The sequence below is a fragment of the Artibeus jamaicensis genome, unplaced genomic scaffold (assembly GCF_021234435.1).
Source record: "Artibeus jamaicensis isolate MK-2021 breed Jamaican fruit bat unplaced genomic scaffold, CSHL_Jam_final contig_1715, whole genome shotgun sequence".
Taxonomy (NCBI): Eukaryota; Metazoa; Chordata; class Mammalia; order Chiroptera; family Phyllostomidae; genus Artibeus; species Artibeus jamaicensis.
Window position 1 is genome coordinate 3,146,136 of NW_026521335.1, and position 14,048 is coordinate 3,160,183.

General features: G+C 42.9%; 1 protein-coding gene across 7 annotated transcripts in view; it reads left to right on the forward strand.

Moving 5' to 3' along the window:
* Positions 1–13,288, forward strand: part of POGZ (pogo transposable element derived with ZNF domain) — a 57,810-nt gene extending 44,522 nt beyond the window's left edge. For all 7 annotated transcript variants that reach the window (XM_037143655.2, XM_037143656.2, XM_037143657.2 and 4 more), the window contains 9 exons: positions 3,997–4,097; positions 4,600–4,746; positions 7,374–7,508; positions 7,603–7,775; positions 8,178–8,318; positions 8,815–8,871; positions 9,067–9,179; positions 9,444–9,468; positions 9,603–13,288. In XM_037143655.2, the coding sequence (XP_036999550.2) occupies positions 3,997–4,097; positions 4,600–4,746; positions 7,374–7,508; positions 7,603–7,775; positions 8,178–8,318; positions 8,815–8,871; positions 9,067–9,179; positions 9,444–9,468; positions 9,603–11,274 (2,564 nt within the window). In that variant the 3' untranslated portion in view covers positions 11,275–13,288. The remainder of the gene's footprint in view (positions 1–3,996; positions 4,098–4,599; positions 4,747–7,373; positions 7,509–7,602; positions 7,776–8,177; positions 8,319–8,814; positions 8,872–9,066; positions 9,180–9,443; positions 9,469–9,602) is intronic.
* The last annotated feature ends 760 nt before the right edge of the window (positions 13,289–14,048 follow it).

A 14,048-nucleotide genomic window follows, 5' to 3' on the forward strand; every position in this document is an offset into this window, starting at 1 on the left:
AACTTGATTGTTTGATGAAATCTTGGCAATACATGGAGTGATGAGGTTGGATGAGCCTTAGAAAGGCATAAGGACTCTATCCTTCCATAATTTGAAAAACAGAAAGCAGACACTGTTAGTAGTTGATACCTATTCTCTCGAAGTAAAAGACCAGTTGTTAAGATGGAAAGGTAAATGGTGCTGGGGAGGGACAGTGTTAGGGTAGTCACTTTTGAAAATTAATTCTCCCTCTTGAATATTTTCCATGCCAGCTTCTTCCCCTGTTGAACAGGTGTGAACGGTTACTAGAGATCTCTTAAAACCACTGATGACTTCTTAGGTGCCTACCTCACTGATTTTCTTTTTTTTCTCTTCTTTTTTTTTTTTTTCTTTTTTATTTTATTGATTATGCCATTACAGTTGTTCTGCTCCCCCCTCCACCCTGCACACCCCTCCCACCCACATTCCCCCCCTTTAGTTCATGTCAATGTGTCACAAGTTCTTTAGATTCTATATTTCCCATACTATTCTTGCCCTTCCCCCTATTTTCTACCTACCGTCTATGCTACTTATTTTCTGTACCTTCTCCCCCCTTCTCCTCCTCCCACTCCCCTGTTGCTAACCCTCCATGAGATCTTCATTTCTGTGGTTCTGCTCCTGATCTAGCTGTCCTCTTAGTTTGCTTTTGTTTTAGGTGTGGTTGTTAATAACTGAGTTTGCTGTCCTTTCACTGTTCATCTTTTTTATCTTCTTTTTCTTAGATAAGTCTCTTCAACATTTCATATAATAAGGGCTTGGTGATGATGAACTCCTTGAACTTGACCTTATCTGAGAAGCACTTTATCTGCCCTTCCATTCTAAATGAAAGCTTTGCTGGATTGAGCAATCTTGGATGTAGGTCCTTGGATTTCCTGACTTGGAATACCTCTTTCCAGCCCCTTCTTGCCTGTAAGGTCTCTTTTGAGAAATCAGCTGACAGTCTGATGGGAACTCCTTTGTAGGTGACTGTCCCCTTCTCTCTTGCTGCTTCTAGGATTCTCTCCTTCATTTTAATCTCGGCTAATGTAATGATGATGTGCCTTGGTGTGTTTCTTCTTGGGTCCAAGTTCTTTGGGACTCTCTGAGCTTCCTGGATTTCCTGGAAGTCTATTTCCCTTTGCTAGATTGGGGAAGTTCTCCTTTATTACTTGTTCAAATAAGTTTTCCACTGGTGGCTTTTCCTTTCCCCCTTCTGGTACCCCTATAATTTGGATGTTAGAGCATTTAAAGATGTCCTGGAGGTTCCTAAGCCTGTCCTCATTTTTTTGAATTCTTGTTTCTTCATTCTTTTCTGTTTGGTCATTTTTCTTTTCCTTCTGGTTCACTCCCTTGATTTGAGTCCCAGTTTCCTTTCCATCACTATTGGTTTCCCAGGCATTTCCCTTCATTTCAGTTAGTTTAGCCTTCATATGTTCTTCAAATTTGTGACTAAAATCAACCAGTTCTGTGAGCATCCTGATCACCAGTGTTTTGAACTGTGCATGTAATAGGTTGGCTCTTGGTCGTTTAAAAGTATTGGCTCTGGAGCTTTGAGCTCTTTTTCTGCTCTAGCCATAATGTTTTGGTCAGGTCTCTCCTATTACTTATGAGGGGCGGAGCCTTAGGTGTTCACCAAGGTGGGGTGACCCAGGTTGCTGGTTTGTGATGCTGTATGTGGGGGCGGGGTCAGAGAGGGGCAATGGTGTTTGTTTCACACTCTCTCTTGGATTTTGGTCCCCTCTGCTGCTTCCTGCAAGCAAATTGGGCTCCTCTGGTGCTGGTTCCTGGGTGTGTGGGCTTGTGCACCCTCCAGGATTCTGTGGGTCTTTCCAACGAACTCTCTGTGAGCCTGGGAGCTTCTCCTGGCACCTTGATCCGGAAAGTTTCTCCAATTGGTGCTTTCAGGCTTTACCTCCTGGTGCCGGGGCCCTAGCCTGTGCGGGCTGTCTCACTGCTCGCCCCTTTGCTGGTTTATCTGTGCACGAATGTGTGACCGCGGTCAGCCTGCCACCTTGCACCCTCACTGGGTCTGCCTGTCGCAACCTCATACCTGGGATCCGCTAACCGCTGCCTGGGCACCTGGGTCTGTTTGGTTGAGTTTTCCTGAGCAACACGCTCTGCCAGTCACTGGCTCCGCCCCTCTTACCGGTCTGGCTTAAGGGCTCATTGTTGTTGGACTTCCTTATAGTTCAATTTTCTGTGTTTTGGCTGCATTTTTTGTTACTAAAACTTTAATGTCTTTAAACTTGGTTGTGGGAGAAGGCACAGTATTTCCACTTACGCCTCCATCTTGGCGGGAGTCCTGATTTTCTCGATATAAGATAATACATATAAGTCTTAGCTTGGTATTTGTGATTAGACATTGCTTGATGTTATTATTATGGATGTTGTGTGACAGCTGTAACAGTAGAGGTGATATGTACGTTGTAGGAAAAGCCTTCAAGGTTGGAGGAAACTGCCCTGGGAAAGCATATAGAGTAAGAAAGGGTTGGGCAAGAGGTTGCAAAACACCAGTGCTTCAAGCTTTTCTAGAAAAGAAGAATCCAAAGAAGTTGAGCAAATAGAATTAAGAGGTAAGGCGAACAAAACAGGAGAAAAGACTGTCATGCCCTTGGCAGATGTTTCCCAGGATGGCATGCACTTCTCTACCTCGTCTTTGCTCCTGTTCTTCTCTTGGCTGCTCTGCCTGCAAACTCCCATTCTTCTTTTAAGGTTCAGCTTATGTAGCTTACAGCTTTTCCTCCTCTCTCTAAGTGCAGAGTACTTTATTTTTGTATGTATGTGTCCCTGTAGCAAGCACCTAATGTACCTTTAGGCAGTGGTTCTCAGACCCGTTTGAGAATAAACATAAAACTTGTGAATCTTCTTTCTAGAAAAATAGACTGTTTTCCTCTTTTGCAAATAATTTCAGAGGATACTTAGATTTCCTGAGACCTCTTTCCTGGATCTCAGGTGAAAAACCCCTGGGCTTTTCTGCGTGTTTGTTTTACTTCAAAGAATTAACTTCACTCATCTTGGGGTGAGGGGAACGGGAGTTGGACATTGTCCAGCAAATGCTTCAGTCTTCAAATTTATAGTTTCTATACTTGCAAAAACTTGGAAATAATTTCAGTAACAATAAGAAAAATATAAATAACCACCTATATTTTGCTTCTATAATTCAAAATATGGAGCAATTAAATTTTTACCAAAAATTCAGAATTGCAACCTGAAGGGCTGCAGTTGACAAAATGGGTAGTTTCAAAATCGTTATCTCAAATTTGTTAGCACTGTTATAACACAGTAACTCCTAATAAGGCAAGAACTTCTGTTCATAATTCTTCTGACAAATTTTTATTGGAATTCATTTAAGATGTTCAATATGCTTATTTGGACATTAGCTTATTTGGACAAATTATTAATATGAGATAATCATTGTTTATCCTTGAACAAAAGAGTGAAGTAATGGAGTATTTTGAAAGAATAGATTTGGTAATGACATGGAAAAGTAAATATTGTATTTATTGGCAAGATAGGAGTTGGAATTTGCCTGATTAGCAGAAGGAAATTGTGTGGGCTTGTGTCAAGATTTGCCTGTGAGATTGGAGAAGTGACACTTCCTAGATGCATTTCGAAGTAATGGTGACTGAACACAGGAGTGTGGATTCAGAGGTAGTAGTGCCCAAGTTTCGAGTTTAAGAAGAGGTGGGGTAGTGAGAATGAAAACCATGGGAAGCAGATGTTGCTGCTTTGAGTTATAATTGATGGTAGACTGTCTGATTAAAATGGCCTTGTGGATAATTCAAAATCTAGAATGGAGCTTTTGTAAGAAGTCTGAGCTAGAGACAAGGTTAGTTCTTACCAGCAACAGAGATATAAAGACAGAACCATTTTAAAGAAAGAGACTAAATAATTTTTTAACTATGGAAAATGAAGATATGGAACTCAGAAAAGACAGTGAGTCAGCGGGACCTCAGTCTTATTTTCAGGTGGGTATACTGATTACTTTTCTTCTTACAGCCAAGTGCAAGATCTGTGAGTGGGCATTTGAGAGTGAGCCACTGTTTCTCCAGCACATGAAGGATACTCATAAGCCTGGAGAGATGCCTTATGTTTGCCAGGTATTGCCTTTTTCTCTAGAGAGCTTTAGCTATTTTGCTCTCAGGCTGAACACAAAGAATCCACTTGTGACTATTGCTGAACACCTACCATACACAGTTTTAGGAGCACTGAGGAGATACAGAAAAAATAGTGAACATAGGTCCTGGTTTTAGGATTCTCCATGTAGGATAAAAACATGAAGTTACAGACACATGTACTGAGTGAGTGTCTGTGTCCTGAACTTACTTGCCCTTTGGAGATGAACAGAGAAAACTTTGTTCCTCTCATCCTCTTATCCAAAAAACATGAATTGTTCTCAGACTCTTTTATCCTTGCCTATTTTTACCTTAATTCACAGAATTTATCACAAATGTAGCCCTGTATTACAAAGTCAGAAAAATGATTTAATATATATATTTAAGAAATTTTATTTTCATATGTTAATATTTTTGTTGCTGTCTCCTTTTTGAGGCCTCAGTTGTTTGCTCACTCTGAGCTTACTTTCCCTCTCACGTGACTCAGGTGTGTCAGTATCGCTCCTCACTCTACTCGGAGGTAGATGTCCATTTCCGGATGATCCACGAGGATACGCGGCATCTGCTGTGCCCGTACTGCCTAAAGGTCTTCAAGAACGGCAACGCATTCCAGCAGCATTACATGAGGCACCAGGTACCAGGCACTGAGCAGTTACCATTTTCTTATTTTTTAAACTTATGAATGCTGGGACCAGGGCTGAGCTAGGGAAATCATTTTGATAGAGAAGAGTATACAGGGTCTGGCACAAATAATGCCCCTTTTGTATTACAAAATCTTTTATTACAAAATTATAAACATGTAATTCTGTAACTTCACACTGTCACCCTAAAACACACCATATGACACTTGAGGTGAAATGTTCAAATTAAAACTATAAAACGTTACACCCATAGTATTTCCCTACGAACCACACTCAAGCAGGCATTACTTCTGCTGGACCCTGTACATGTGTTTTAAAAGTGTACTGCGTTTGATTATATACATTGCACTAGGCTTAGGTGCTAAGAGATTCATTGGCAGACAAGACAGTTACACAGTACGATAAAGCATGAAGAATGCTGTGTTAGGGGAAATACAGAACATAGAAAAGCATGTACCTATTTGGGGAGCCTACTAAGGCTTCCAGGAAGAGGAGTGTTCAAGACCTGAAGGGATGAGTAAGGGTGAGCCAAGTGAAGTGGAGTGAAACAATGTGCTTGAAGGCACAGAGCAAGAGTGTGGAGGTTCAGGGAACTGAAAGAAGTTCATTGTGAAGTGTAGGGTCGAGTGGGAGGTTGGCAGGTAGAGAACAGATCATGGCGAATCTTGTAAGCCATGAAAAGGCAATTCAACATTATAATAAGTCATTGGGAGAAGCCATTAAAGGGGTTTTTAAGTCCTGGAGTGATGTGTTCAAATTTGTTTTTAGTTATGATTATACTGGCTGCATGAAGGAGAGTAGATTGAAGAAGATTAACACTAGATGTAGGGAGACTAGCCAAAGGCTTTTTCAGTTTAGGTGAGAGACGATAGTGGCTATTGGCTTTTGAAATGAAGAAAAAGAAGATAGAGTTGAAAAATATTGACAAGGTAAGTGATGTTTATGATTTTAGGGATTTATGATTTAGGTAGTGAGGGAGTAGCAAGTTGAGACTAGTGCTTAAGAATCTGTCTTGGGCAATTGAATGAACAGTGGGTCTATTTACTAGAGAAAATAAAATTGGGGAAAGAATATAAATTTGAGTATCCTGAGTTAGCAGTATCTGTGACATCTTGTAGTTGTCTGTTAAACTGGTATTTGGGTGTACAGACCTGGGAGAAAAGCCTGGGTTGTGGAAAAGGTACCTAGTAGTCATCATTCTGTAAATTCAGTGGATTTTAGACCTTTAAGTGTCATCCCAACCACCACCCCTGTTACTGAGGATAAGACGAAGGTTTAGGGCCCTCAAAGTGCTAATCCACAAACCTGGGCCATCGTCCTAGTAGGAAAACCAGAAGATTCTTGGTGTCGAGGAACCCGGGAGAAGGAGAAAGTATATTTCAAAGAAAAGGTTTCGATCAAATGTTGCAGGCAGCTATCAAGCAAAAGAGAAACTTTGAGGCTGACCTTCAACCGGAGCTGTTTTGTTGGTTAGTAAGGTGGAAGTCAGATTTCAGCAGGACAAATGAATGAGAGCTAAGGAAATGGAGACAGTTTCTTTGCAGAAGTTTGCTTAGGAAGGCAAGGACGGAGGGAGGTGGATCCAGGGGAAGAGACAGGGAGAATTTGTTACTGTGTGCGTTTTTAAGGTGGAATACACGTGACTTTGCTGAAAAAATGCTACAAGAAAGGAGGCACTAGAGGAGAGTGAAGGTCCATACAGGGCACAAAGTGGAGAACAAGATGGGTGCACCTACGCTTAATGTTCACATGTGTGCAAAATGCCCACGCTGTCACTTGTCAACACCCTCTTGGACTCACACACTCATTGCACAGTAGTGACTGCTGAAAATCCACTATAGATTTGTTTTCAAATCAGCGTGGAGATCGGTCACTTGCAACTCAGCTGAGACTGTACAGCCTCCTATCCTAGGGAAGGAAATCATAGGCATGCATCCTTTTGTTGAAGGACTTTAATACACAGCAGCCTGAATCCTCAAAATGGTCTGTCTCACACGGAAGCATATCTGTATAGATTGATGGTTTAAGAGGAAAAAGAGCAAGGTGTGAAAAGTGATATCATTTCTGTTGTCAAAGAAAGGAGCAGCAGGGAGGTGATGGTGGAGAGGTATAGGTTCATAACATGGGTATATGCATAGACTAGACTGCCCATGAGAGGAACCCAAGAACTGGTAACAAGTTGTTTTTATGGAAAGGTACTGGAGATCAGAGTTGAAGACAAACTTAAAATATGAAGGTGTACAGGATAAAAAGTATGATTTATTTTTACCTTGTATATTTTATTGCATTTAAAAAATACCAAAGAACAATTTCCAGAAGTAGATAGCACTGTCTGCCTTGTAAAGATAAAGTATGAGCAAGTTAAGCTTGAATCTCTCAATCCAAATTACTAAAGCAAGTCAGGAAGAGATGATTTGAGGACCTAGTCATCCTGGCTTTGAGTTCACCTTTCTTTGGAGACTGGGAGGTGATGAATGTCAGTGGGAGATTTTTGCTGTTTTGTTATGTATTTTCTTGCTCTGAAATTATCAACAGAAAGATGGGAAGAATGGTATGGTTGGCACTGATCTACCTTCTCCTCAGGGAAGAAAAAGATTCTCTTTTTTTTCCCCCCCTTCAGAAGAGGAACGTTTATCATTGCAACAAATGTCGGCTGCAGTTTCTCTTTGCCAAGGACAAAATTGAACACAAGCTTCAGCACCATAAAACTTTTCGTAAACCCAAGCAGCTGGAAGGTTTGAAACCAGGCACCAAGGTAAAGGGTTTCTCAGCATTTCCTTTACAGACCCAAGAGAACAGTAGAGGTTTTCAGTATTTGATGTCTAATTGTTTCTTCCCTTGACCCACAGGTGACAATCCGGGCTTCCCGAGGGCAGCCACGAACTGTTCCGATCACCTCCAGTGAAGCACCTCCCAGCACCTTGCAGGAGGCAGGACCACTGACCTCGTCAGCAGACCCTCTGCCAGTCTTCCTTTATCCCCCTGTTCAACGTAACATCCAGAAGAGAGCTGTTCGGAAAATGTCAGTGCCTTCTTCTAGAGGCCAGGGGCTTGGTGGGCATGACTATTCCTTCTACCAGTGTAATCTGGTCACTCCCATTTTTTGGTTCTCACTTGAGGACATGCTGTTAGACAAAAGGAAAGGGAGGGAGGCTGAGAGGGAAGAAACATTGATGTGAGAGGGAAACATCAATCAGTTGCCTTTTGTTTGTGTCCCAACTGGGGACTGAACGGGCAACCTAGGCATGTGCCCTGATTAGGAATTGAACCCATGACCTTTTGGTTTACGGAATGATGCTCCAAGCAAGTGAACCATACTGGCCATTGTTCATCTGGTAGCCTTTTAGCAGGATCTGTTGTCTAACCTCCCTACAGTTTGGGGACCCCACGAGCAGTTAAGTAAATCTTTCTTGTTTCTTGACAGGAGTGTCATGGGCCGGCAGACATGCCTGGAGTGCAGCTTTGAGATCCCAGATTTCCCCAATCATTTTCCTACTTACGTTCACTGCTCTCTCTGTCGCTATAGCACCTGCTGTTCTCGAGCCTATGCCAACCACATGATCAAGTAAGTCACGATTGAACCACTCTTTCTGTCTGGAAGTTGAGATTCTCCAGAACTCTTTTTATCCTCTCCCCGGTTTATAGTATGTTTTCTCTTTCAACTCTTAGAGCTGTTTTGTTCATCTCTCTGAGCAGAGTGAGAGGCCAACCCGTGTTCATTTGGCTTTGATGGTCTGTGTTCTGATTTTGTGGAATCTTCTACTCAAAGTGTGGTTCAGGCATGAACAGCACTACATGGAAGCTTCTTAGAACTTCGGCCTCTGCCCCTTTCCTTCCAGGCCTTCTCATTTCCAGTGTGCTTTTTCATAGATCCCTCTTCCTCACTGTGGGTCATATGCATATTAATAAAAATGGTTATATGGTAGGAAAACTGGCATGAGTTAAGGTTTGGATGGATTGACTAGGCATCTCTTTTATTGGGTTGCAGTCAGTGGCTGGTGATCTCTAGTTCAGCCAACAGAACCCTGTAACTCATACCACTTATTCTTTGTCTTTGTCAGCAATCATGTTCCACGGAAGAGCCCCAAGTATTTGGCTTTGTTTAAAAATTCTGTGAGGTAAGGAAAAACTAATTGGTGGTCTCTGAATTTTTCACGTTGTTACCTTAGATCCTTTTACCTGTTTGGGGGAGGGTGGGTATGTGAATTAATTTGGGAAAGATAGGAAAGGACACTCGTTTATTAAGGCCTCAAAGCTTAATTCTCTGTAGTTCACTGCTGTATTTGACTTCTGTACTTTTGGCTCTTTCTTAGCGGAATCAAGCTGGCCTGCACTTCTTGTACCTTCATTACCTCTGTGGGAGATGCCATGGCCAAGCATTTGGTATTCAACCCCTCTCACAGATCCAGCAGCATTCTGCCACGAGGTAAGTAGGAGAGATCTGGGGTTATTAGCAGGACAAGAAAAACATAAGGATACAGGTGATGTTACATAAGTCAGAAGCATCCATACCAGGAGTAACTCCTCACTGTTTTGATGTGTTTCACAACATTGAAAGCATTCTAACCGGAAATTATATAAGATTTTAGTTGGTAGTAGGTTTCCTTTTTTGGTTGAAATCTCAAGACACTGTCTTTAGAAGCTTGTTTCTTCACTGAGTTAACTTTTTTTTTTGTCTCATTTTCCATAGCACTCACTTGGACGTCTCACTCAAGGTAACAGAAACTCACTTTATGGTTTAATTTCTTATTTTGCAGTGTGTTTGGTCTCTTTTTGTTGTTGTTATTACTGTTACTTTGTTTTTCTGGTTTAACCGAGGTTTTCCTTTTTCTCTTTGCTAACCCTTTAGGCATAGCCAGCCTCGTGACAGAGTGCATGACCGGAACTTGAAGAATATGTACCCTCCTCCGTCCTTCTCCTCTAATAAAGCTGCCACTGTGAAATCTGTGGGGGCCACCCCAACTGAGCCTGAAGAGCTACCAACGCCCATGGCCCAGGCACTCCCGTCACCAGCTTCAACTGCAACCCCACCACCAACCCCCACCCACCCCGAACCATTGGCCCTCCCACCCTTGGCTACAGAGGGGGCTGAATGTCTGAATGTTGATGACCAGGATGAAGGGAGCCCAGTCACCCAGGAACCTGAGGCAGCCTCAGGGGGTGGGAGTAGCAGTGCAATTGGCAAGAAGGAGCAGCTGTCTGTGAAGAAGCTTCGAGTGGTACTGTTTGCCCTCTGCTGTAATACAGAGCAGGCAGCTGAACACTTCCGAAACCCCCAGCGACGCATTCGCCGTTGGCTTCGTCGCTTCCAGGCCTCCCAGGGGGAGAATCTGGAGGGCAAATATCTGAGCTTCGAGGCAGAAGAGAAACTGGCTGAGTGGGTGCTCACCCAGCGAGAGCAACAGCTACCTGTAAATGAAGAGACCTTGTTCCAGAAGGCCACCAAAATAGGACGTTCTTTGGAGGGAGGGTTTAAGATCTCTTACGAGTGGGCTGTGCGTTTCATGCTGCGGCACCACCTGACTCCCCATGCCCGGCGTGCCGTGGCCCACACCCTACCTAAGGATGTGGCCGAGAATGCAGGACTCTTCATCGAGTTTGTACAACGGCAGATTCATAACCAGGACTTACCATTGTCTATGATTGTGGCCATTGATGAGGTCTCCTTGTTTCTGGACACAGAGGTGTTAAGCAGTGATGACCGAAAGGAGAATGCCCTGCAGACAGTGGGCACGGGGGACCCTTGGTGTGATGTGGTGCTGGCCATTCTGGCAGATGGCACTGTCCTCCCCACCCTGGTTTTCTACCGGGGACAAATGGATCAGCCTTCTAATATGCCAGCCTCTATATTGCTAGAGGCAAAGGAAAGTGGCTACAGTGATGATGAGATCATGGAACTGTGGTCAACTCGAGTGTGGCAGAAGCACACCGCTTGCCAGCGCAGCAAAGGCATGCTTGTGATGGACTGTCATCGCACCCACTTGTCAGAAGAGGTGCTGGCTATGCTTAGTGCCTCTAGCACTTTGCCTGCAGTGGTCCCAGCAGGCTGTAGCTCCAAAATTCAGCCGTTAGACGTGTGCATCAAACGAACGGTCAAGAACTTCCTGCACAAAAAGTGGAAGGAGCAGGCTCGGGAAATGGCAGATAGCGCCTGTGATTCTGATGTCTTGCTGCAACTGGTGGTGGTCTGGCTGGCGGAGGTGTTGGCCGTCATTGGGGACAGTCCAGAGCTGGTTCAGAGGTCCTTCCTTGTGGCTAGTGTTCTGCCTGGTCCTGATGGCAACATAAACTCACCTACAAGAAATGCTGACATGCAGGAGGAGCTAATTGCCTCCCTGGAGGAACAACTGAAGCTGAGTGGGGAACAGTCTGAGGAGCCCTCGGCTTCTACTCCACGACCCAGGTCATCTCCTGAAGAGACAACTGAGCCTGAAAGCCTTCACCAGCTCTTTGAGGGTGAAAGCGAGACCGAGTCATTCTATGGCTTTGAAGAAGCTGACCTAGATCTGATGGAGATTTGAGTGTTGGGGTCATGAGGGGTTGGGCAGGGAGTGTGAGGGAGGGTAGAGGGGTTAGGGAAAAGGGGATATACCAGGTGGAGTATTTGGTTTATATTTTTTAATTTTATGCCACCACTGGCCCCTGATGTTGACTTATACTTCCCTGTGGATTTGTGGATTATTAGGAAAACCAATAGTGATCACGTCTGAGCCGAAGAGCTGTCATTCACTTATGCTAAAAACAGGTTTTTGTGACTTTTTTTTAAACTTTAAATCACTGTGTTTGGTATTTTTCTGACAAAATCAAGAAAAGAAAAAAAAAATCTTTCGTGGACAAATGTTAAATATTTTTGTTTCCCCTTTTACCTCAATTGTGTCATAGTACATCTGGGTTTGTTTGTTTCACTGTGTGGCCACTGTCTTTGGGCATGATGCTATCCGACCATTGTCAGTGTGAGGACATTTCTGAGATGGGAGAGAAATATGTAGCTCACAAACTGGTTTATTATATATATGGATAAAAACTTTTTTCATTGTGGTCTTAACACTTTTATATAAAAATGAAAATGGAAAAAACATCCCACTGAACTCTCTCTTCCTTCTCCTTTCTTACCTTCCTTCTCCAGAGAAGTTGGTTTCTACAGCAACCCAATATAAAATTGTGGCTTTAAAAATGCATGAAACAACCTTTAATCATCCAGAATGGTGAACAGATTTTTTTCCTCACCACCCTCCCTTCAACAAAAATATGAGAAAATATTCTTTGCACTTGTGATCCTTGGCCCTTTTCCCTTTCTCACACCATCACTCTGGACAAAGGATCACACATGTCATTAACAAGCAAGAGGTATGGAGGTGATCACAATCTTAGGGTGGAAGCCATTCCGTGTGGGGGTCTTAATCCTGCAGAGCCCCAGGGTCCATCCCTGCTTTGTTGAACTTCCTTTTGTCAAATGGACAGCCTGCCTATTCAAGAGACCACACGTCCTACAGCCAGGAGCTAATTGTGCAAGAACTTAAATGTTGAACTTCAAGAAGAAAATACCACTTGTTGAAATCCTGCTTACCCTGTGGCTTTCTCCTATTTCTCTTAATGCTTAGAGAAGAATCTGACTTGAAGAAATAATATGGGGGTGTGCACAAAGAAAAAGACACGAATCTTTATTTTTCACTGCCAGCTTCAAGGAAAGAAAAATTTTTTCTACAGTTTGCATGAGGGTTTTTTTTAAAAATTGTATGTACTCATGGTTATAAACTGAATTGTACTGTAACAGAGAAAAGGAGCAAAAATCTTAAGTCCATCTCTCCCACGGCGACACCATTCTCTCCATCCTGAGTCTTTGAGCAACATTTCCTTCCTATCAGCCAAGGAGGCAACCTGCACAGGCTTGTAAATGGTTCATCTTTAAAATGTACAGAAGTGGAACATTTAATAAAGTGAAGGGAAATCAGTTTCTAAACAATGTTTCCCCCTTCCCTGGGTGACCCTATTTTAATAGGCTTTCATGGACTGGCACATGCTTAAGATGTGATGGGCCTTGTGGTACAAGTGTGACGTTTGTTACCACCTGTTCCTCCGCACCCCAATCTTTTTGTTTTTGTTTTTTTAACCCCCCAGAACACTCTAACGTAGTGAACTGGAGGGATCCCTCCCGTAAACAGCTTGGCCATCTTTGGAACCTGTGGCATCTGAAAAATGAATTGAGGATCCATTTGGGCTTCTCTCCCCCAAGCTTTTTGCCTGATGCCATTTTTGATAGAACTTGGACTTTGAAGTCAATCCTTTGCCTTTCAGAAAGATCAAGAACTGGTCAACTCTCATCTACAACGACCTGTTTCTCTTTGGTAGTCTCCGCAGCAGCCCAGCCTTAGCAGAGCTGGGTTCCTGGCCTCTGCACACTGCGTGACTCTCTTGATGGGTGATTTTTGTGAGACCATAATACCAACTGTGGGTCAGCTGGGTTTTGGCCAGGAAGTTATCTTTGTGGATTCCAACCGCATGGCTTAGTGGTAGAAGGACTTTTTTAAAAAACAAATTAATTCAGTTTAATCAATAAAGTATTTATTGACTACTTTCTGTGTTGAGACTGAATGTGTGGTGTACTCAAGTTGGAAGCTCATGGTTTTCTTTAATAATGTACTAGTTTGTTGCAATCATGATGATACAAATGAAGGCATGTCTTGATTTCTCCCTCCCCTCATGAATTTCTACATGTTTGGGGGGTTGCTGTCCATATTTCTCAAAAACATATGCATCATAATCACCTAGGATGTTCATTTTAAAATTCAGGTTTAACACTGTCCTGGAGATGGAATTTGGCTAATTCCCCAACCGATTGAACTCCCAGCTACACTTATGGACATTTTAATGAACACACAAAACTTGTAGGAGGTTTTCTGACAGTGCTAGAAATTAGTAGTAAGTCTGAACAATAAACACTTAGGTTACACGTTGAAATTACTTAGGATTTCCCATACAGAGGCTGAATGGGTAGCCTTACACAGAATAGCTCTACTAAGTGCCACATTTTTTTTTTAAATGGTGTTTTAACGAAAACTAATTTGTAGCCAACATTAACCAGGAACAGTATTTCAGAATCTAGTACATGGGTGGAAGTGTTGAAAAATATTAAGCACAAAAACAGATGATTCCACAAGGATTAAGCCTGGTTTCCACACAAAAAGCTGCCTTCACAAACGAAGACAGCCGTGGGCCTTCAGTACTGTCACGCAGAGGACTCCATGTGCTCTAGAACCAAGAGCCAAAGGTCTTCTGATCAGGGAAGGGGAGGGCA